The following is a 23,539-nucleotide window of genomic DNA, read 5'->3' as shown; positions in this document are numbered from 1 at the left end:
AGCTATGGTACGGGACAACAATTTATAGCTTGCATACTTCAAAGTCAAACACACCGACCCAATAAGCAAATCAACAATGATGTTCTTAAAGTGCAAAGTGAAGCAATCGAAAGCTTTAAAAATAAAACTTTGTACAAACTTTAGAAAATTGTTTTATTTTTCTGATATAATGCAGCAGGGACCTTTTTAATATGACCTTATCTAGACATCTCATCTGGCTGCTTTTAATCTGAAATATTACAAAGTAAATTTTAGTTATACATTAAATAAGAAGGAAATTGTAAAAAAATAATTCAATCAATCAATAAATAAATAAATAATTATGACAGGCTTATTGGAAAATGATTAAAGATCAATCAACAGATATTTATTATTATATTTATTATTATTATTTATAACGTTCTGACAACTTTCTGTGTTTGAGTGCAGTTGTGTTCACGGTCGAATTAATGAGCTAATAGTACACTGTGGACCATCAATCAGAGATACACACGACTTAATGAAGAGGTAGCAGGACAAAAACAAGGACAGAGCAGTGATGATTAACGAGACATATAACATAAGATGCGATCATCAATATCAGAAATGTTCTTTAATGTTATGTAAGAGAGGATAATACTAAAAGTAATGGATTGTGTAATTAATTAGTAGTAGTTCTCACATACATTAAAACTGTGATAAACAGTCATCAGTCTCTCTTTCTCTGTCAAAAAATGCAGCCGTGTTCGTTCCATAAACAATAAATAAATGCCCCATAATAACAATATTAATACGTTTTACATTTTTTTATGTATGTGAATAATAATTAGTGAACTTTTATGTCTGTTTATTTTCATCTTTGATGCTGTTAAGTGTATTAACTGTTAATATAGAATCAATAACATATAGAAGTTAAATATTAAACTGTTGATTATGTTACCGCTATTATGAATACTTGCACACCTGCTGACCAATCAGAATCAAGCGTCCAATCTTGCTCTGCTATAATTATTCTTATTTCCCGGAATCACAATCACACACTTCCGATTTTAGGCTTTGTCATTCATAACTGTTGATGTAGAGTTTTACTGACATTATAAAATAAATCAAACGATTAAAAGCGCTTAAAATTCTCATCTTTGGTCAGGCACTTGCTTTGCTTTTTTTAAGCTGTTATGGATAAAGTTTACCCTGAAGCGGGTTCACAGCTCTGATTAACAGCTGACTCATCGCCTTGGTCTCTTCATCTTAAGCCACATTTCAAATCCCTCAAGTCACCAATGTCCTTTTAACCTAAAGAGAAAAACTTCACATCTGTCGCTTAATCGAACCATCATCTATGATTCAGTACACTTGACTCAGTCTGCTCTTAAACTACCACTTCACAACACTGATCCTTCACAAGACAGAATGACATTTCGACAATAATTTTAGCCTAGCTGCTTTGTCTGAGCACATTTATAACAAATCAATCGCAATAGAAAAACATAGGATCCTGCAACAAAGCGGAAACCAGGATATGAAATCAATATTAGAATTGCACCAGTGTCACGCTGATTATGGTAATAAATTGATAATGGCATTTAACACTAAGATCTCACTTTTTTATTCACTGACATTTAAATATACTGCATATGGCATTAATGTGATATTTCAACTAAAACCTGTCTTTTTTTATAAAAGGTCAGGTCATTGAGTGTCAATTAGGATTACTATTTCTATATTAGACCTATTATTATCGCTCCTTTTCTGCACATACAAGATGTCCAGTGTTTCTGTAATTAGCAGAGAGAGAGAGAGAGAGAGAGAGAGAGAGAGAGAGCATGATAGAGAGAGAGAGAGAGAGAGAGAGAGAGAGAGAGAGAGAGAGAGAGAGAGAGAGAGAGAGAGAGAGAACGAGAGATAATGCCATTCCTCCCATATACTAAAGGTGTAATGTACACGTATAAGTACCAAATTTGTTTGGTACAGGGCTTCCGGTTTAGTTCACATGTGTACCGAATGCAATGCAATGCAATCTGAGTTCCCTTTAGGAACGTATTTTAACAAGTTTGGTTAGCACACTTTGAGCGCATTTTTTTAATTTATTTTTTATAATTATATTTATTATTAAACTTGAAAAAATACACAAAAGAAACTACAGTTAGCGCAGTGGCACTGTGTTGTTTTGCGCATGCATGAGGATGCTAAAAAAATCCATAGTGCTATCAGGAAGTGGCTAGCGACTAACACTAGTGCTATGGATTCTTTATCGTTTAATGTCTAGCTGCAAAAATTTCTCTTAAAAGGAGAAAATCCTGACAATTCCGCATATTGAGGAAGTGAATGAATGAAGGATGGAAGGAATAAAGAGATTTGTTAAAGTATGCTGAAATAAGTAGAACAGTTAAGTAGATCATATCTTTAGAAAATCAAACATTAAATTTAAAACGCACACACACACACACACACACACACACACACACACACACACAAGGCCTGGGTTACCAACGACCGCCACAGGTATTGTTAGCCAACAAGGTGGGCTACTGTTGGCTAAAAGGAGGAGAAGGAGAGGTGGAAGATGTCTACAGAGACAGCAGGGAAAGCAGAAGTGGAGGACAGTGTAGGTATTGGTTGGCACTTTAAATATTGGTACTATGACTGGTAAAGGGAGAGAGTTTAAATGATAGAGAGGAGAAAGGTAGATACGTTGTGTGTTCAGGAGACCAAGTGGAAAGGGAGAAAGACCAGGAACACTGGAGGTGGCTTTAAACTGTTCTTTCATGGTGTGGATAGAAAGAGAAATGGTGTAGGGGTGATCCTGAAGGGAGAGTACAGTAAGAGTGTAGTGGAGGTAAAGAGAGTTTCTGATAGAGTGATGAACGCAGATTTTATTGGGCATGTAGGTGAAGGGAACAGAGTGATGAGGAGGTGATGGGTAGGTATGGCCTTAAGGAGAGGAATGTGGAAGGGCAGATTGTGGTAGATTTGCTAAAAGTAAGTAGTGAGTAAGTAAGTGGTAAATACTTATTTTAAGAAGAAAAAGGATCATAGGGTGATGTATAAGAGTGGAGGAAGGTACACACAAGTGGACTATGTTCTATGCAGGAGACGCAACCTAAAGGAGATTGGAGACTGTTAGTTGTTGGCAAGGGACAGTGTAGCTAAACAGCATCGGGGTGGTGGTCTGTAGGATGCACCTGGAGGTGGTTTTGGAGGTAAAGAAAAAGAGGAGAAAAGTGAGGACTGTAGTTTGAGATTCAGGGAAGAGGTCAGACAGGGGCTCTGTGGTGCTGAAGAGGTGCTGAATGATTGGGCAACTACTGCAGAAGTTATAAGTGAGATGGCTAGCAAGGTAATTAGTGTGACATCTGAATATAGAAAGGAAGACAAAGAGATGTGGTGGTGGTGGAATGAGGAAGTGCAGGAGAGCATAAGGAGAAAGAGGTTGGAAAAATGGGATTGGTATCGACAGAGAGATGAAAAAAGTAGGCAGGAGTACAAGGAGATGAGGCAGCAGGTGAAGAGCGATGTGGCTAAAGCAAAGGAAAAGGCATATGAGGAACTGTATGTGAAGTTGGACACAAAGCAGGAAGTGGATAGGATTAGTAAGGAAGAAGTGAGAGCAGCTATTAAGAGGATGAAGAGTGTAAAGTCGGTTGGACCCGATGACATAACAGTAGAAGCGTGGAGATGTTTAGGAGAGATGGCAGTGGAGTTTATAACCAGATTTGTTCAACAAATATAAATAAATGAATGAATGAATAAATGAATGAATGAATTGTTTCATTTCTTGATTTAGAATTTATTACTTTAATTTCCCTGCATGAAAATGTTGTCTAACTGATTATCATTTATGAACCGCCACATGTCTTAGTCATGCACACTCTTACATGGCCAAGGCAAATCAACCATGTTCTCATGTGAAATAAAACAACCAAGTCATTGCAAACAACACCAAATGCAATCAACGTAGCATTTCACAACATTTTGACAACACTACTACTAACATTTCCTTTTGCCATAAGTAACATAAAACCAAAGGGATATTCCTAGCATTGTCTTACCAGCCTAGTTTTAAGAGTGAGCTTTCATCTCTTGAGGTCTTAAAAAGTCAGCAGCTGTGTTTTACAGGATGCATCTCTTTCCACTGTCATATCCATCTTCGAAATATATATAAGAAATAAAATATTGTTGATATGATATGACATGATGTAGAGAAGCCTGTGTGTACAAGCTGTGCCAACACAAGCAGGATTATTCACACACTCGCCTGCCTATCTTGTATACACCTGGAAGTTTCTTCTTCTGTAGTTGGAACTCAGAGCCAAAACTTTCCTCTCTGTTGGTCCCCAAGCCAACAGTAAAATGTTTAGCAATTTCATGCACGGTGACATCAAACAAGCACAGATTTAAAAGTTTTCGCTGCTGGCTTAATTGTGTCATGAACTGCGTCTCATATCAGAAACTATGACCTCAAATTTAAAAGTATTTACTAATCTATAAAATCCAGAAGACTGGTATGCAAAACAGATTTTGAAGGCTAAGTGGGAGGTTTTTAACATTCAAACTTGGTGTAGCATTGCATATAAGTATGCAATGCTAGTGTGTTTAGAGAAGATCGTTTCATAGTTAGATCGATGTTTCTATTATTATATAATTTGTTATATAAATTAATACAAACAAAACAAGCAATTATAAATATATCTAATGACCCCACACAGGGTTGCAATCTCTAATTAGAAACCCATCTATTAAAATGTGAAGAACAAGATCAATCTACTGCTACAGTACAGGACCGTAACGGGTGTAAGTTCTACCAGTCTGAGATGTTGCAATTCCATAGCAGACAGTGACACAGCTGCACAGATGCTCTATAGAGTCTGTCTGTAAACTGGAGCAAGACCTCCACAAACAAGACGGCTGGGGCTCCAGCTGTCAGAACTACAGACTAAACAGACCCAGCAGAAGTATGTGTTTCTCACTAAAAATCAATTATCCAACATGCATAGATTGTTTAAAAATCTTTATTCGTATGCCACTATCCTCCCAAATACAAACTATTTGAAATTTATTTGTCTTTGGAAATGTTGTTTTCTATTTCTAACAAATATATCCAGAGCTTGTGTAAAATCTATGGTTTCCTAACAGAATACTATAATATTTACTGTAGAACCTCTAGAAAATAAACCCTTTTTACAAGCCAGTATTTAATAGCTTTGTTTTGATTTTGGAAAATATGTCATGCTGAATTGCTGTGCTCTTTAAATGCTGCTCAGCACTGAAACAAACAGCGGTTCTGCAATGCTATCACATTCTTGCTCTTTTAGAAATCACTCCATTTACACAACCTAAGTGAAAAGGGTGATGAATCACTGATCTGTCCATCAGTGGCTGAGAACAGCATAATCAAAACCCAGCAGCATGTCTTGTGAGTCAGACTCGAATAAAGACGTGCCACACAGGCAGCCCTGAATGTGGATGGATTTCTGTCTAAGGAAGAGCAATGAGATGTGAGTGACGTGGAAGAACATGCCAGCTCAGAAGGAACAAACACAAAGAAACAAAGGAAGCAGTAAGGTCAAAGCACACCCACACCATAATATACATGGACACATACACACTAAATTGGCTGTGATTTATACATTATAAGTGAAGATGTGAATGAAGCCCACAGCCTACACACTTACAAAGCCTAATGGGTATGTAAGGCCGTACCTTAACAGAAAGCTTTTTTCACAGCTTTAACACAGGTTATTAACATTGCATTTAAGATACTGCAGATAAGTAATTACATAGTTTTAGATTTCAGTTTTGGATTAAATTAAATTAATCCCTTCAAACATATAATTCATTCAAATTACTATTCTAAAAGCATGCTGGTTATATAATTCTACAACATCTAATTTTTTATATTTGAAATTAAAGTATGAAATTAATGGCACATTTATTCAAGACCTCTATGTCCAAATTATTGGTACTTTATAAATTAAAAAAGAAAAAAGAAAAAAGAATTAGTCAGCTGTAAAAGTGAATCATTTGTTCGATGTTTTGAACCCTTCAATTCGTAAATTGGTTCTGACAGTCCTAAATCCCCAGGCAGAAAGAGAATGAGAGTGCAAGAGAGATTTTGCTGCTAGATGCCAAAGGTTCAGCTAGGAAGCATGAGCTCCTTTTCAGCGACCAGATAGTGTTTATTCAGTCCTCTCATCAAAAAGACTGCACACAATATGAGCAAGTAGGTGAAAGACTTAAAAAAAAAAAAGTTTAACTTTTCTTCAACTTTTCTTTTACAAAATCATGACAATACTGGCCCTTTGTACAAATCAGGTACATATTAAGAATAAGGAGCAGGAAATTTAAATTTAAAATACATTAAAGGCAAGGATGGACACTTGGAGACTTGCATACTACAAGTACGAGGGCAGCTATGTGCTACCATTACAAGAAGCTGATCCACCAGATGGCAACCTTTCACAGGCCACCTGCATTACCATAAAAATAAAGAAAAATGATTTCCCTCCCACCACCTCTGCACATTTTCCCATGTTAGACATTAACACTAATTCCACTCTTCACATGGGCATGAATGTGGCAGTACTGCCATAACACTCTTTCAGCTCCACTATGCAATTTGGCTGTCCTCTTAAACTCTCAGCAATTCAGTACTCAGTCTAGCACTTTCTCTGAATTCTCTCAGAGTGCCACTATGCTACAGATATGCATCAATCACTGAGGAAGAGTTCAATGTATTGCTCTATACGAGCATTCTTTTAGGAACACTGAACCTTTCATGTAAAAGAAACAGCGTAAGGCATTTGTATGTGTATGGCACTCAAACAACTTTCACCTATTGAACCCTTGCTATTGCACTGAAATAGCTTTCTACTAAAGCTTTTCATATTGTAATAAGTCATGGGGATCAAGAGAGCCAACAAGGCACACACACACAAAAAAAAAAACATATTCAGTTCCCTATATATTTACAAACTGGGATTTTTCTAATGCATAAAAACTCCATCTGGTTGAGGCTATTACAGTAAATAGCCCTCTGGTCGATTTTCTGTTTACATCATCATCACAACAAAAAATTGAAACTCAACAGGCTTATATTCTGCATTTTAACATGGTCTTACCAAATAATCGCAAAATTCTTTCAACTCTTATGCCTTAAATATAGTTACGGCTAAAATATTATACACGTATGCCCCATGGCTTTGATTTTCTGTTTAATAGAGTGTGTATGTTGATACACACTGGTTATTTAAGCAAGCTAATATTAGATTTGAAGTCAATTTTTTCCCAAAACACCATTATAGTATAAAAGATGGAGGTTGGAGGTATAAACACATTGCAATAACAAATAGCTAACAGAAACAATTCGATTTTGAAATCTCCACATCCCATTACAGAGATTTCTCACCACACCATTTCTGCCAGCAGTCATTAAAGCTCAGACAACAAAACAGCCTCTTCAAAAGTCTGTTATGTAATGAATCACTTTTGTTGTGGAATCTCAGGCTGGTTTAGGGGAGGAAAAACATTCCTACAGGTCTAAACTTTGTTCTAAACTACATTTCTGTTGCCTAATAGGACTGCTGAAAGACCGGGTACAACAAACAGTTCATGTTTTAATTTTATTTTAAAGTCCACTCAGCTGCTCACAAAATCCTTTTGTGCCTCACCTCCACTCTGGTGCTCGCTGAAGTGCCTGAAGTAGTTCGGACAGGGAATTACCACCAGCTCTCCGACTTTGGCTGACGGCCAGCAGGTGATGATGTCCCACATTCCTTTGCAGCCTGGTAACACAAGAGAGGATTTACCACTCAATCACAGTGCACCTTAATTGTCCCTAATGAGCATTTAACAACTGTTTTTCCAGCATAACACACACACAGTGAAGAGGAACTGGTATTTTACAAGATTTAATTTATCTTTTCAGATATGTAAAGACCTAACTGCAAAAAATATTGATATGTCTCCAGTTACATATTTGATAAATTTTTTGTTTCAAATGCACACAATATTTGCACCAAACAAAGTCGTTACAATAAAATTAACTACCATAATTTACGTTAGTTATGGTCTTACATAATGCTAGATCCTAACCAAAGTCCTTACTTCACTGGATCTCTATTGCTTACCTCTGGCTAAGACGTCCCTTACATCTCATCTCACCGTCCCTTTGAGGTCGTTAAATTATGAACAGGGCAAAGAACTTATAAGACTTTAGCTGTAATTTTATCAACAAGCGAGTGTGCTTTAAACGGTCGATTAATGCTGTAAACATTTTGTTTGCTATTTAATAAAATATTACCCTGTGAGACCATTATAATCTGCTTTTGTTAAACTTTCTTTCGGCTTCTCCCATTAGGGGTCGCCACAGCGGATCATCTGCATGTTTGATTTGGCACGTTTTTATGCTGGATGCCCTTCCTAACGCAACCCTCCCCTCCCGGCACTGAATCTGCTTTTGTTAACTATTGTTAACTTAGAAGATCATTTTTTTGCTTTCTGATTATCTCATTTAAAAAATCTTCTGAAGAAGCTTCTGTATTTATTTGTATTATGTACACCTTTAGACTATATTGATATAATCATCATCATTGTAACAATAAAAAAAAGAAAACCAAATAACTCTTTTTACGGTACAGTCTCCCATGTTGTACTGTCGAGCTTTTAGGGTGATTCTAGAAAAAAAATTCATAGGAATTAATATCTACACAGGGTCAAAATCTGGTATTTCCTACCAATGCTCAGAAAAAAATCAGATAGGAAGCGTGCAGGAAGGTGTACTTTTCCTGTGATGAGTTTTTTAGAGGATTTTGAGACTATCTGAAACAGAAGTGGAAATATACAACTATCTCTTCAAACCACTCAGTTAGATGAGCGTGGTCTGTGAGACCCCTACTCCTCTTGTTATCTTCCTACAATGTGAGCATGGCTTTCACTTCAGAGAAATGGAATTACACACTGGTTGTCACTGCAAAGAATGAGTCACGGGAGGACAAATAATTTCAGAGCTCAAAGAACTACATAACCATTGGTATGAACTTTCAGAAGCCCTTGAAGCTGGCTTTGTGAAGGCTGGGGGAAAAAAAGCTTTTTTTTATCAACCAACCGGCATTGCGTCAGTTGTTTGAAAGAAAAATGCCCACAGACTATTACAATGTTAAAAAAAACGCATCACCATTAGTAGGGTGACCTTCAGGATCCTGGGTTATGTAAACTTTACCTGATGTTATATTTCCAGAAGTTCTGTTTTCACATCGCTCCTTCTCCAACTCGATTTCATTTGCCACATCACACATATGGACTGCAATGCTCTGTGTGAGAGACAACAGGAGAGGATAAGGCTTCAATATGCTGATGATGAAAATCACCTTATTGTTTAATCTACAGTATCTTTATATGGTGCGATACATTGCAGATGTTTCAAGGTAAGAAGGACACTATCTGATAGCATTCATAATAGGCATAAAACTAAATCACGTCATGAGTGTGAAATTGTGCAGTTCACTATAATATACAGTCTCGTTCACCATGAACTTCATATTTTATGTAAAATCAGTGCAACGCTATGCTTTTTACACAATTTCAGCCTTCCAATAGACACAGAATGAGTGATGAAATGCAGCAAGATGAAATAATGCTTTGAACAAGTGAAGGCCAGTGGGAAGAATAATCAGTGATGACAAATACATAGTGACAGTAACTGGCCCATAGATTGAATGTCTAAGAGGATGGGAATGACCAAGAAAGCACAAAACAAGTCATGAATGTCATGGAAGATGATGTGTGTCTTTAAAAAAGAGAGCTAAAGAGAGTTGAGTAAGAATTTACTTGGGAGAGAAAGGAAGAGAGAGGGAAGAAGAAATAAACAGAGAGAGAGTATGTATACACTCTTCTGAGAAAGGCAACACATTCTTGTCTATCACACAACAGTTACCAAAAAGAAATGCAAATGGACAAAATATTGTTATGCAACACAGGGCAGCTAAACATACGTGAAGGAGATGCTAACTGCCATTTGCAGAACTCATGAGCTCAAAGGGTCGTCAGATTAGTTCGTATTTTTTCAGATCTACAGTCAATTGTTGAAGGTTACAGTATGCCTTCCACTCAGAGAGCAGGGTCAATTATTCTCTTTTGGACCCATGGTTGTGGCACTGTTGAGATTCCATCTGACAGCCTTTTGACGAAAGGACAAACATTCTGATCATTTTAACCTGAAGTCTTTATGAACTCCAGAGTTCTGTATGCTTGGTGAACTGCAAATACTTTTTCAATCCCATGAATGGCCCAGAAAAATGATCCTTGGCCTTCTTGAATATGGTGATTTGTGACTTGCGTTAACCAAACCATGGACGTCATAGTACATGTAAGCTGCATGTCAAATAATATAAATAACTCAGCTTGTTATATAACTTCCAATCTGTACATGCCAAGAAAAAGGTTATTATGGTTCCTAATATATAAAACCAAACGTTGAAAAGACTACAAACTATAAGTAGATCTTCTTTTCTGCTACACCACTGATGTCATGGCAGACACCCAAAAAGCACTGCTCTTTTTGGCTAATTTTAAATATATAAAAAATAGACTACGTTCGGGTGCGATATAGCCTCATTTCCAGCCGTTCAAAAAATGTCGTGTCCACATATTCCAAACATGCGGAGCCCAATGCAAGATTTATAATAAACTGCCTAATTCCAAGCCTACAAAAATAATGTTTTCTTTATCTCATGTGTGTTTATGCTAGGCATCCAAACACAATCAGCCGTTAGTTTGTGTTTTAGTTTAAAATCAAAGATACTGACACACACAGTGTACAAAACAACTAACCAACTTTTGCAAAACTGTCACATGTGGTTATGTTGCTATATTTAATTTACTATATTTAATATTTGTAAAGCACTTTCAAACACTCTCAGCCTGCCAACAGTCATGTTTAACTGGAGATCATAAGATTATAATTTTAATACATCTAAAAAACATTCTTATAATGCAAACAAACTGTGATTTTATAAACAAAACAGAGCACCCTAACAAAGCGCCTTTTTCGATGACAAAGTAGATCAAGCCAAGTAAAGATTATTCATCAATCAGCGTGTTTGCACTTGACTTAATACCACTGCCTTAAAGAATGTTAGCTGTCTGGCTATAAGGGAAACGAAGCACTATGCTTTTGTGTTTCAACGATTTAACGTAAATGTAAATACCAGCGAGCTCTTGTTAATGTCCTTTAGCCTACATCTAATTATCTGCTCATAGAATTTCAGTAAGATGCTTAATTTCTAATTAATGGGTATTAATTAATACATTGCTATTAAAATGTTATATATCAAATCCATTTTAATTACTAGATCATAGCGTCTTTCCTTTTCGGACTATGCACTGCATTCCAAATCTCTCACACTCCTTATATCATTATGATGTGATTTTTACATCTTCCTCAAGGAACACATCAGCTCAGAAAGCAAGATATTTGCAGAGCTGATAAAGTGCACATACTTTTGTGTTCTTAGTCCAATAATTTGCTGGAATTTACTTCTTTAAATCAATTAATGCAATCCTTGTGTTTTGACATCTTCTTCTTCTTCTTCTTCTTCTTCTTCTTCTTCTTCTTCTTTCAGCTGCTCCCATTAGGAGTCGCCACAGTGGATCATCCGTCTCCATACCCCTCTGTCCTCTACATCTGCCTCTTTCAAACCAACTACCTGCATGTCTTCCCTCACCACATCTATAAACTTCCTTCTTAGTCTTCCTCCTTTCCTCCTTCCTTGTGACTCCATCCTCAGCATTCTCCTACCGATATACCCCATGTCCCTCCTCTGCACCTGTCCAAACCATCTCAATCGGGCCTCTCTCACTTTGTCCCCAAAACGTCCTACATGCGCTGTCCCTCTAATAAACTCGTTTCTAATCCTGTTTATCTTCATCACTCCCAATGAAAATCTCAACATCTTCAGCTCTGCTACCTTCAGCTCCACCTCCTGTCTTTTAGTCAATGCCACTGTCTCTAAACCATACAACATACCTTGTGTTTTGACATTTACTCCTCATATAGTCCAGGTCATTTCCAAACACAGCCACTAACAATCCGACTCTTACACCACTGGATACTTCGAGAAAGTTGGTCTACTCCAGAGGAAAACATTCATTTGGCTCTCTTTGGCCTTACATTTCTATTTACACTGCACAAGAAATATACAAGTGCTGTAGGATGACTCAGCACGCTGGACACTGCTTTTCTATCTCACACACACACAGGCAACTTTTTTTGTTTCTTTGCCATAGAGCCTTGCATTTACAAGCTCATCCCTCACCAGGGCACTTAATATGCTGAAGTCTGAAGAATCAGACACCATCATTCATTCTGTGTGTCTTTTCTCTAAGGACTGGCCTGTGGTCATGAAGGCACTAATTAATTATTGTACAAGACGGCTCACAAACACTGTTTCTACACAAAACACTTTAGCCCTGCAAATTAAGCACTGACTCGCTTTTAAATTGGATAAAATGTATATGAACGAAGCAGTGAAGAATGACTCAGGATGTTAATCAGAACTCATGCCATCTGTATATAAGCACTTAAAATAAAAGGAACACTGTTTATCGAGAACGATAGCATCAAAACTAATCTCAAATTCATCAAATCATTAAAGCATATAAGGCTTGAGAGCAAATGAACAGTCAGAACAGTTAGTTATTGGTTATTCATTGGAACTGTGTATGGAGTGATCAGGTTATTTACTTAGCCAGCTGTACTTAATAATACTTAAGATTCTGCTCCAGAAGTCAAGAGTTATCACATCTCTCTCTCTCTCTCTCTCTCTTTCTCTCTCTCTCTTCAATATATACTATATAGGGGTGTAGCTATTGATTATTATAGTAATCGAGTATTTTAGCGAGTTGTCCATTAATCGAGTAGAAGAGAAAATAAGACAGGAAATTAAATGAACAAGTGATTTGTTAGCTTTTTGAAAAATATGAAATTTTTATGGCTGAAATTGCAAACTAAAAAAAACTAAACGCATTATAAATAAAAATATAAAAATCAATTAAAAAAAATAAATAGGTAAACGCACTAAATGGTATTTTCTTCTGTTGTGTAGGACTTGATGTTGATATCCCTTGATACATACTTGAGGCACCGATGAGACTCTGTGGGATGGTCTATTCAGTGGTGGCACCCTCTGCCACACTACTCCTCAGTCCTTCCTTCTCCTGAGGTGGCTCCTTCTCAACTCATTATACTGAGGCACCGCTAAGAATGATCCCAAACTTTGGAAACTTTCTGTTGTATTTTTTGGCCTAAATCTTCTTCTCGCCACTCGCTGTTTTTTCTCCGTTCCTCCATTTGTCATTCTGCATTCTGTGTTACCTGTCTGGGGGTCTCATTTATAAACATGGCACATGCACAAAAACAGGCTGAAAACATGCGTACGCCACTTTTCACGCAAGCTTTCAAGCCCAGTTTTGTGAGTACACTACGTTAAAAAATAAAACCGCAGAGCAGTCCAGAGTTTAGCGGGTGGTGCATCAGAAATAATAGTCCGTGGGGAAACACAATCCTCCATGTGTAGTTATTTGGACTAAACAAAGCATAAGAGGAGTGTGTTTGTCATTCTCATTTGCAAGGTGTATTTTGATAATAAGGAGCGTGCATCCTCACGGTTAATGGAATAAATTTGCATTGTTTGTACCTTGAAGAGCAAATGCATACTTGTACAGTCTTGTAATGTACAAGTACTTGTACATCTTGTATCATCACTAGTTGTGTCCAACATGAAAAACAGTGATTAACGTTATTCCTGGGCCTGAAGGGGGCTGTTTTTAAACTAATACCTGGGTTGTTTATTCATCTTTTCACATCCCATTTATGTCCTCAGAAAAAAATCTTTTAAGCACAGTATTTTAAGCAGAAATTGTAAAACATTCTAGTTTGTCTATTGATAGAGGAGACAGTTTTGCTTGTCAATTGCAAAGGTTCCAATACTAAATACAGTGGAACAAACTAATATGGTATTACGTCTTTCAGAACTTATTACAACACAATATTATAGCTGTGTTTTTACAACATAAAACAATATTTTATATTGGAGCACTTTAATACACATTTTTTTTGTGACATTTTTGCCATTTGTGACATTCTTAGATACCAGGTTGTATTGCGTATTAACATTAAGGATTAGATATTCTCAAGCAGGAATTACAATCACAGTGTTTATTACCATGTAATGACTGTACTCAGAACTATCAATACAATGTAGCTTTTTATAGCTTTAATTACAGCCATTCATCTCTTTCATATATTTTTTATGAAAATGTACATTTCTTTTGCCAGTCATATAAACTTATAATCTTATTTTTGCTTTTAGATATTGACTATAGAAATGTTAAAATTGTGGGCAGTGTTTACTAAAGCTGAATAAATGCTGCCATAGCACAAGACCTACACGCATGAATGCAGTCGTGAGTGATAAGCCTGATGAAGCTGATGCTCCTGAAGCAAAGATCAGACCAAGCCAATTAGAGCACGTTTGCAAGCGGAGAAGGAGTGAAAAACGCTGCCTCTCTACACTCCTTTATCTTTAAGGCTTCATTTTGCTGCTGCACAGACACTCTGGCAGTTTGACAGACTTGAAAGAGGGAGAGAGAGAGAGAGAGAGAGAGAGAGAGAGAGAGAGAGAGAGAGAGAGAGAGAGAGAGAGAGAGAGAGAGAGAGAGAGAGAGAGAGAGAGAGAGAGAGAGAGAGAGAGAGTACACAGGAGTTATGATGTCTTTGAGTCCCTGAGAAGCCTACGGTGCTTTCTTTTTTAATTACACAGTTATTTTCCTGTAGGGAAGAACATATGTCATCCAGATGTCATTCTGCAGTATTTATCCAACTACTAAAATTGCAGAAGCTGATCAAGCATTTTTGCAATTTATACTTAAATCAAATCTACATACAAATCTAAGAATGATTTTTATTTTATTGTTTTTAAAGTGGTGTTTTTCTAACTACAAGTCTGCATTGACTGATATTTGATGAAGATGTTTCAGGGTTTACAGTCAGTGTGACACTGAGAGTTTATTTCAACTTAACATTTTTAGTACTCCTGAAAGCAAAACAGACTTGATGAGTTCACAAGTAATACATACTGTGCTGTTGGAGTAAAGTCCATGTATAGGATGGTTGTTTAAGGCAGACGACTGAGATACACCATGCAGCTGTTTAACTGCCCTTCACGTTAATGCCCTTAACACGCCACAGAAAAATGTCAACAGAGGAGGCCAGACAGGGGAAATCAGTGAAGAGAGGGTGGAAATGTAAAGAGAAAGAGAAAAAAGAGAGAGAGAAAGAGAAAAAGAAAGAGAGAGTGAGGGTGTGTGATGGTAACTTTGGAGTATGTTGTAGTGATTGCAGATACAGTTACAAAAGATGGCCTTAATGCAAAGTATATGGCAGTGCAACAAAAACATTTAAGATTGTTGTTTTGCTTCATTAATGCATTTCACAAAGAAAAGTAAATCATTTGAAGAAACACTGAAGTCACTATCCACCTTCTTCAGACAAAAGCACACAGACACGTACATGGTTAGTGTCCTTCTGACTGATGGGTGAGAGAGTAATACTATAAATCAATAAAATCAATTAAATCTCTGCTCCAAATCATGAATTAAAGACAAAATTCCATTGTCCTCTAACTCTAATAAAAATACTGACTTTTCCTTTTATCACAGTTTCTGGAACTGGAACGTTATAGAACGACTGTCTGGAGCCAAGTGATTCAGAATCCGATGTATAAACCTAAGCGATTTACGATAAACAGCCTGCTCAAGGGTGCAACAAAAAAAATTACAATTTCTTAGCTTCATTTGGAATTAAGGGTCGCACCATAATAACCCACTCACTATTAAAATTTATAAGAAAATTCCCAAAGCAGAAATATATTTTTATCAGATATTAAAGTAAGTTATTTTTGGGCTTACGCATGGGCTTAACATCACAATTAGAAGAGTGTGAGTAATAATAATTTAGGAGGAAACTGCTGAGGTAAGCAAGATTTTCAGGGAGACAAAATAAATTACCCTTTCAGAATATACCATGGAGACAGCTGCTGTTTCCATATATAGAGAAAATATACATTGCCTCAGAAACTGCGTTGATGTGCATAGTGGAACTATGTAACTCAGAATTTGGAAATTAGCATAGGATTAATTATACAGCTAATGAAAATTGACTGGTTGAACACCAGAGGTCCTAATATGTGAGTTAAAATGTATAAAAAATAATGTGCTCACATGATTGCATTCTTTCTTGAGGAGCCTGCACATTTATCGTTATTTATCTTCGTATGTGATACATATTGATAAGTGATCGATATGGACCACAATGGCAGACACAAAATTATATGTTCTACAGTTACACAACCACATGAGAAAGAGGTGCAAAAATCCGTTAAATTAGACGATTTTGGAGCTCTATTTCATTGTCATTTATTCTGTATTGTTGGGGAAATTTACCAATTTATTTATTTGTTTATTTTTTTAATAAGATGAACCTGTACTATAGTTTTTTTAGTTCAAAATATCCTGTTGTATAATTTAAAATTAAACCTCTGTTTGCAGCAATTTTTTATTTAGGAAGTTTAATACTGACAAATATACACATTGTTTTGCACTGATTATTCTTCTGAATAAAAAATAATAATTTGTGATTAATTAATGATTTCAATTATAATTTTTATGAATTTTTATAAAGATTATAAATATATAAATAGTTGAACAAAATTTGCAAAATGCTTGAGAATGTTATTAAACAACTTCATCATTCTAAGAAAAGTGTGATACTGTAAATGCATATATTTTCTTTTCATACAGTATAATACCTGCATAAAAGTGTATTATTCACAGAGATACTGTAACGGTCTTTCAGAAACTGCTGTTATCTTTCTGAAGACTGTGTGAAATGGCTAGATAATGAGTCTTGTAGGAATGAGTGAATACATCTGGCCTTTAAATACACTCATGTGATTCTCTTGGATTAAGCAGGTTAATTATGGAAAGTGTGGGCATCAGTGTCGACTTCAGCTTTGCTTATTACAGTTTTTAAAGTTATAGATAGTCTTTTCTAACTTTTCCAACTATGAACCACCTTAAAACCAACAAGGGATGACATGCTAATTTAACACACAGGACTTTATCATTCTATAATCATTCAATATATCCTGCTTTACAGTATTTTACACTTTTACAAGCAGCTTTAAGAAAAAAATGTGTACAAATGCCTTCTTAGACTAACACAATTAGATCTTGATATCGGATTTAACCTGAACACATTTCTTGACCAATGTGGTGTGGTACATGTCATGCCTAATTATTTCAGGTCATTAACATGTTTCCCTGGTTAGAAATCACTTAAAGCTATTAGGGATTAGGGAGCACACATTAACTTAGAAGCAGCTTAGGCTCAAGTACACACCATCATTCCACCTTTAAAATTTCTTGCAGCTTCTTAGATACACACATGGAATTTTTAGGTATGTAGGATGGCAATTATTTGCATTAAGAGGTGCAGCAGCAGTTTATACACCTAAAAACTAGAACATTGTACAATTTTCGTGGTTCATATGATCATGCCTCTAATCACAACCCACCCGGTGCTGCATCAAGTTATTACATTTTAGAATACCACCCGTCAACATGAAGGAAATTCTGTTTTCCACACCAAAAAAAAAAACATTAAATGCATTATTGTGATGTTAGGGGTATTATTGTGGTTAGAAAATTTAATATCCTACCATACCTAAAATAGAATGAGTAGACAATAATGAATGGAGAGAAAGAGAGAAGAGAGAAAGGTATTTCCATAATGTATTTATTTATTAGTCCTAAATTCTGTAGACAGGCAAAGATTTATGATGTTTATTATTACCGGGAAACGTATTAAAATACTGAACAGAAAGCAAATGTTGTTTTATTAGCTTTGAAATGAATTCCAGAAAGCCATATCTTAATTTTTGAACTTCATTTTAGTAAGCAGTGCAACAAAATCTCCACCAGACGTTTTTACACCTGAGGGTGTGACTGAATTTGCAGTATAATTCCCCCTTGTGCAAAACAAATAAATGGAATTTATGCTGCTTACTCTTCTAGTTTAGCTGGAGCCAATTTTAAGGACCTGAAGAACAACACCATTGGGTTTGTAGAATAATGACCAGCACACGCTTCATTTCATGCATGAGGAACTGCTACACTAGTGCAAGCTTAAAGTTCACACAGGCAAAAATGTAAATCCTGTGCAGATCTCTCTCATAATCAAAGGAATAGCTGCCATATATAAATTATTATGATTATGCAAGGTAATAAAGTGTATAAGTCTGCTCTATTAATAAAAATATAAGTAACTGTATATGCTGCTACAGATTTAATCGAGTGATACTTTTTAATTAATGAGAATTTTATAACGTGTTTGTATTGTGCAAGCACTCACAAAAAAAGCACATTCTTACTCTGAACATGTATTTGGAAAAAAATGACTGAAAATTATTGTCTATTACTTATAATGGCACAGTGCAAAAATCCCAAACAGTTTATATCGCTCAGCTCTATGACTTACATTATGTCTGTGTTCTGAACTTAACCGCTCATCTACAAGCATAACAGTTTATATACTGTACATGTGATCCGTATTAAAAAACAAATAAGGAAGCAATGCTCTTTAGATAACTTTAGTTCAATAGCCTGGCGCTGACCTATGACATTACATTTTGGATTTCAGCAAAATACATCACAAAACAGTAGCAATAGCTACTTTGTTATTTCTAATCTTCATCCAGGTATTGTGTACAGAAGTAAGTGTGAATGTGTGAGGTCTTATAAACACAGACAGCAGTATTTGAATCCTATTCCCAAAGCGCTGCATGCGAGAAGAGGAAGTACACCCTAAGCAGCAGGGCAATACATCTGCACAATCACTCACCTCTACAGGCAATTTAAAGAAACTCATCCTCTCTAGGCTGGAAACTTCAACAAAAAAACAGTAACAAGAACTCACAGACAATTATACTTCTAGAAACTTTTATTCCAGTCCAAATAACAAAATAAGGTTAAGAATAATATCACAGAAGACAGAAGTACAGATTAAAGTAATCCAGTGTGATTTGTCCTTAAAGTGTCAATGTGCTGGTGTAAGGTGGTAAAGAGACACTGTGCTGTGCCAGTCCTGTGTTGAACTGACAGAAGTATGATCATCTACCCTTTTTATTTTCAACAGCATCCAAAATTGAAACGTCATTATATAATGAGCGTTATCTGTTTAAACTTTTAAAGTGGATGGCATAAAGTGTTGTATAGGGACAATGCAAGTATTAAAATATTTATTTGAAGGAGCTCTGCTTTTTTCTGAGCCCTTAAATCTTGTTGGGTTTTTTTAACACTACAATAAATGCATATATTTTCTAATTATATCTCATCATAGTTGTTAAATAGTTTGCCACCTTTTTTTTTTTTATTTCATATATACAACAAAATTGGTTTCCACAGTTGGCTTCAATTAATGTTTTACCTTCTTCAAGGCCAGTTTGGTCCAGATGAGCACTGTTTCAGACACATGCTTATCAGAAAAGATGGTAAGATATATACTAGATACAGGTTCGGTGTAAAAATGTTGAGTAAGTGTACTACTGGCAGATTCATGTTTGTGTAGATCGAACAGAATGATGCAGTGAGATATGTTTTAAAAAGAACTGAACATTTTGCCTTTTGTAGGCATTTCATTTGATAATTACAAGTTAATGTATAAGCTAGTGTATTCTCCACACATATGCAAACCAGCATACAAATACTTTTCAACTGACATGTTTCCACACCATGTACTATGAGACATACACTTGTTCTCAAAATAAAATGACTTAGGTCTTAGTAAGGAAACTAACCAAACATGACTTGCATTGTGTAAGACACACTGGCAGATATGTCAAGCTTGTTCCGCTTAAAATAAATACCACTATGCTCAAAACAGCTTCATTTTAAACACCAGCATGCTTGCTTTTAAACAATAAGAATTCAAAGCATTCCTCAATCTGATGTGCAAGTCTTTGGTGTCAGGATCCAGTTGAACTAAAAGTAAGATCTGCCAAGAGGGTCTAACCTTGACAAAGAGTCAACTGCCCAGAATACCAACCAGTTTCTAAATATATATTGCAGAACTCTTAAAATCTTAGAGTTTCAAAATGTTTTGATCAAACTATCACTGCAAACTTTAACCCCATCAGCTATAAAGAGTTAAACAGCTTTAGGCTGGCTCTGACAGGATTTCTTTCAATCTAGCACTTCGAACAGCATAATTGTTTGAGAGCAAATTGCACTTCTCTGTAACCCAACAAATCACTTACTGCTCCCTGACTTCATAATAACAAACCCAGGTGGAAACTGCATCACAATAACATATTTAGGGACTGATCAGATGGATCATTTGCATATATTGAACAGTAATTTGCACAATTTGAAATTGCACATTATTGAGATAATGAAATGAGAAATGACTGGTATGAATGGCAGACACACCTCCTTAAATCACAATTCAATTGTATAATATTCGACATTACTAAATATTGTATTAACTGGAAATAAAGAGGATTGCTATATAACCTAAATGCTTTATACATTTTGGATAAATTCTGTTTATTTACAAAAACTGATGGCCTTAATAATTATAAATATTGTGCTTTTGTGCCAAATATGTTTAGGTCCCTCTCATATATGTATATGTATATATGTATATGAAGTTAAAAGTTTTAATACAAAGTGTGTGAACAGGGTGGCAGATTGTACTGGTTTTATAATTGAGAATTAAACCAATGTACTGAACAAGTGTACTTGCTTTAGAACTGGCAATTGTGCAAAAAAGAAAAGTACAGTGCTACTACAATGATTTTAAATAAATAATTTATATTTATGGTGATAAACAGGGTGGCATGATACATTTCAGAGGTGGTAGATGCCTGGCTGTGCCAAACAACTGTACCAATTATCAGGTACATAGAAACAGTATCTTATTATTTTGCAACGTTTTTACCTCATAAATGCAACTTAATGTGCAGGAATTTCCTTTTACCATTTCTTTTTACAGCAACTGCACTACTGTAAACAGTGTATCATAGGTTTATTTTAATTAATAACCTATAAGATCTTATTGTGACCTTTTAATTGAACCTAATCTCAATATTCAACTACATCTTGTTGATTGTACTTTGTTGTACGTCTATGAACTGGCTGCTGTAACATCACAACTTCCCTTTGGGATTAATAAAGTACTCTATCTATCTATCTATCTATCTATCTATCTATCTATCTATCTATCTATCTATCTATCTATCGAAATACAAATTACAAACTTGTCAAATGTCCAAATAATTCAGTAATTAGCCCATAAGTTAATGTATTTGAACATAAAGTTTTATAGACCACATTATGCAAAACCACAAGCTGAACTAATAAACAGGCTGTAATTATGATATTAACATATTTAAATGAATAAATAACACGATAAATATAATGCATACCAGATAAAAAAAAACTGTGTCAGACAAGTTACATATGAGAAGAACTTACCGTGGAGAGAAAGAAGCTCAGACTTGAAACAAACATCATAAATGTATTGAAAGCATCCATGACCGGTAAAGATGAAGATTTATATAATTTGTATTTATTTATTTTAACAACCCCCAAAAACAAAAACTCCAAGTTTTCTCCTCGAGTTTCCTCAAAAAAATAAAATATCAACCACCTCAGGAAAACCCGCTGGGCGTCAGTTACTGTCCTCGCGCGGTGGAACTCGGGCGCGCGAGCGCGGCATCTCGCACGGCGCCGTTTCAACTCTGCCAGGTCTCCCTCCGCGTGGCATTTTCATAGGCTGGCCCGAGCGCGAGCGCACATCGCGGCGGCCAATCAGAGCACGGCGGAGCGAGCTTTCGCGTGCGTTCGAATCGCGAGCGCTCGAACGCGCCTGCAGCTCGCGCACACCGCCCCCTCCCCACCGTAGCCTGGGATGCGTTGCGGTGCCACAGCCGCCATGTTGAAAGCAGTGACTAATAAAAAGCTATATAGTAATAAAACATTTTAATGCAATGTTTTATTTTTTAGTCCATAAATACAAGGGAAAACTGTGAAAAAGAGAGAAAAAGGTAGTGTAAAAAGCTGTACCGTTTCTGTTGTTGTATTGAGATAATAAGAGTGATAAATTGCATAACATAGCATATATTCTACACAGTTTTAACATCATCTTGTTTACATGCATGCACTAATTCATCAAAATTCTCACAAATTGACACAAAACAGCGATAATCTATAAGCTATTTAAATATTGACATTTTCATTACCTTTAATCAGATGGATAAGAAATCAGTACACACATGGCATAGAAAGTCAATGGCAGTCATGAATTTCACAAATACTATAAAAGATTGATTGCATTTCTATCATTTACAATAATGCAATATGGCAGGCACTCATATCTGTGACTTACATATAAGGGCCTTGCTCAGAGGCTCAGCAGTGTCAGATTGATGGTGCTGGGATTGAAACTCACGACCAGGTCAGAAGAAGGTCTTAACCACTGACCTAACAAAATAAAGTATTATAAGTAATAATATTTTGGTATAAAAATAATGTGTTGGAGATTTAGTCCTGCAAATGCATTTTAAGAGTACATTAGTAAAAATCCAATCGATTAGATTTCACAGGGGTGTAGAGGGAAGTAAGTGACATTCTCAACCTTTTTAACTTGACAATTCACAAATACACTCATACAAGGTCCTGTTTTTTCTTCTTATCGTTTGCATTATATAAGCAATAGGTTTCCTCAACTAGGATTATTCCCACATATTCCTAATTAAAATTAATTCTTCTTTTAGATAAAGTGAAAATAATTGATATAAATTGAATCATTACAATACCAAATTAGGCAGTAAGATGCCCTGTGTCTCCATTGGAAATGATGTTCCAATTTTTAAGATTTCCATTTGTGTGTCCACAATACCAATTCTCTTGGATGCACTTCAGCATTGTTGATTCTGTCAAACTCAATTGTTTTTTTGGGGTTTTTTTTGCCATTTATTTGTTAGTATGTATCCCTCCCTAGAACTATCCATAGAGATCCAGCTTCAGTAGAAGCACTGACCTTTATAAAGTGGGTCTGTAATACTCAACCACTGCAAACAGCTTTCTTAGCAATTCATGTGGATTTAGTACCTTTGCAAAGAGTCTTCTCTGTTCAGAAGGGCAAGCATTTCTTTTTTAAATTAATCTCAAACAATAATGATTCCAGATGAAACAGACGCTCTGTAAGTGAGCCTGGCCAAAGCAAACGTGGCAATAAATAATCTGTTTCTCTGAACAGGAATTTTAAACACAATGTTCAGATGAATATCACAATTCAACAGAATACTATTCTGCAAAATATTTATGCTGTCATGGTCTATCAATCCTGCTCAATCCTGCTGTTTGATTTATATCACCTGACATTCGATGTGGCTGTGCATGTTTTTGGGACTCAATTTTTTTAAGAAGAAAAAAAAAAGAAACA

General features: G+C 35.9%; 1 protein-coding gene across 1 annotated transcript in view; it reads right to left on the bottom strand.

Moving 5' to 3' along the window:
* vipr1b (vasoactive intestinal peptide receptor 1b) overlaps positions 1-22,933 on the bottom strand; it is a 44,955-nt gene extending 22,022 nt beyond the window's left edge. The window contains exons 1-5 of the mRNA XM_046833979.1: positions 22,911-22,933; positions 22,481-22,575; positions 21,568-22,118; positions 9,197-9,287; positions 7,647-7,760 (exon numbers count right to left, since the gene is read on the bottom strand). Of these exons, the coding sequence (XP_046689935.1) occupies positions 7,647-7,760; positions 9,197-9,287; positions 21,568-21,627 (265 nt within the window). The 5' untranslated portion in view covers positions 21,628-22,118; positions 22,481-22,575; positions 22,911-22,933. The remainder of the gene's footprint in view (positions 1-7,646; positions 7,761-9,196; positions 9,288-21,567; positions 22,119-22,480; positions 22,576-22,910) is intronic.
* Between the last annotated feature and the right edge of the window lie 606 nt (positions 22,934-23,539).

The sequence above is a fragment of the Silurus meridionalis genome, chromosome 21, assembly GCF_014805685.1.
Source record: "Silurus meridionalis isolate SWU-2019-XX chromosome 21, ASM1480568v1, whole genome shotgun sequence".
Lineage (NCBI taxonomy): Eukaryota > Metazoa > Chordata > Actinopteri > Siluriformes > Siluridae > Silurus > Silurus meridionalis.
Note: the sequence above shows the minus strand (reverse complement) of the source record. Positions and strands in the feature narration are given on the sequence as shown.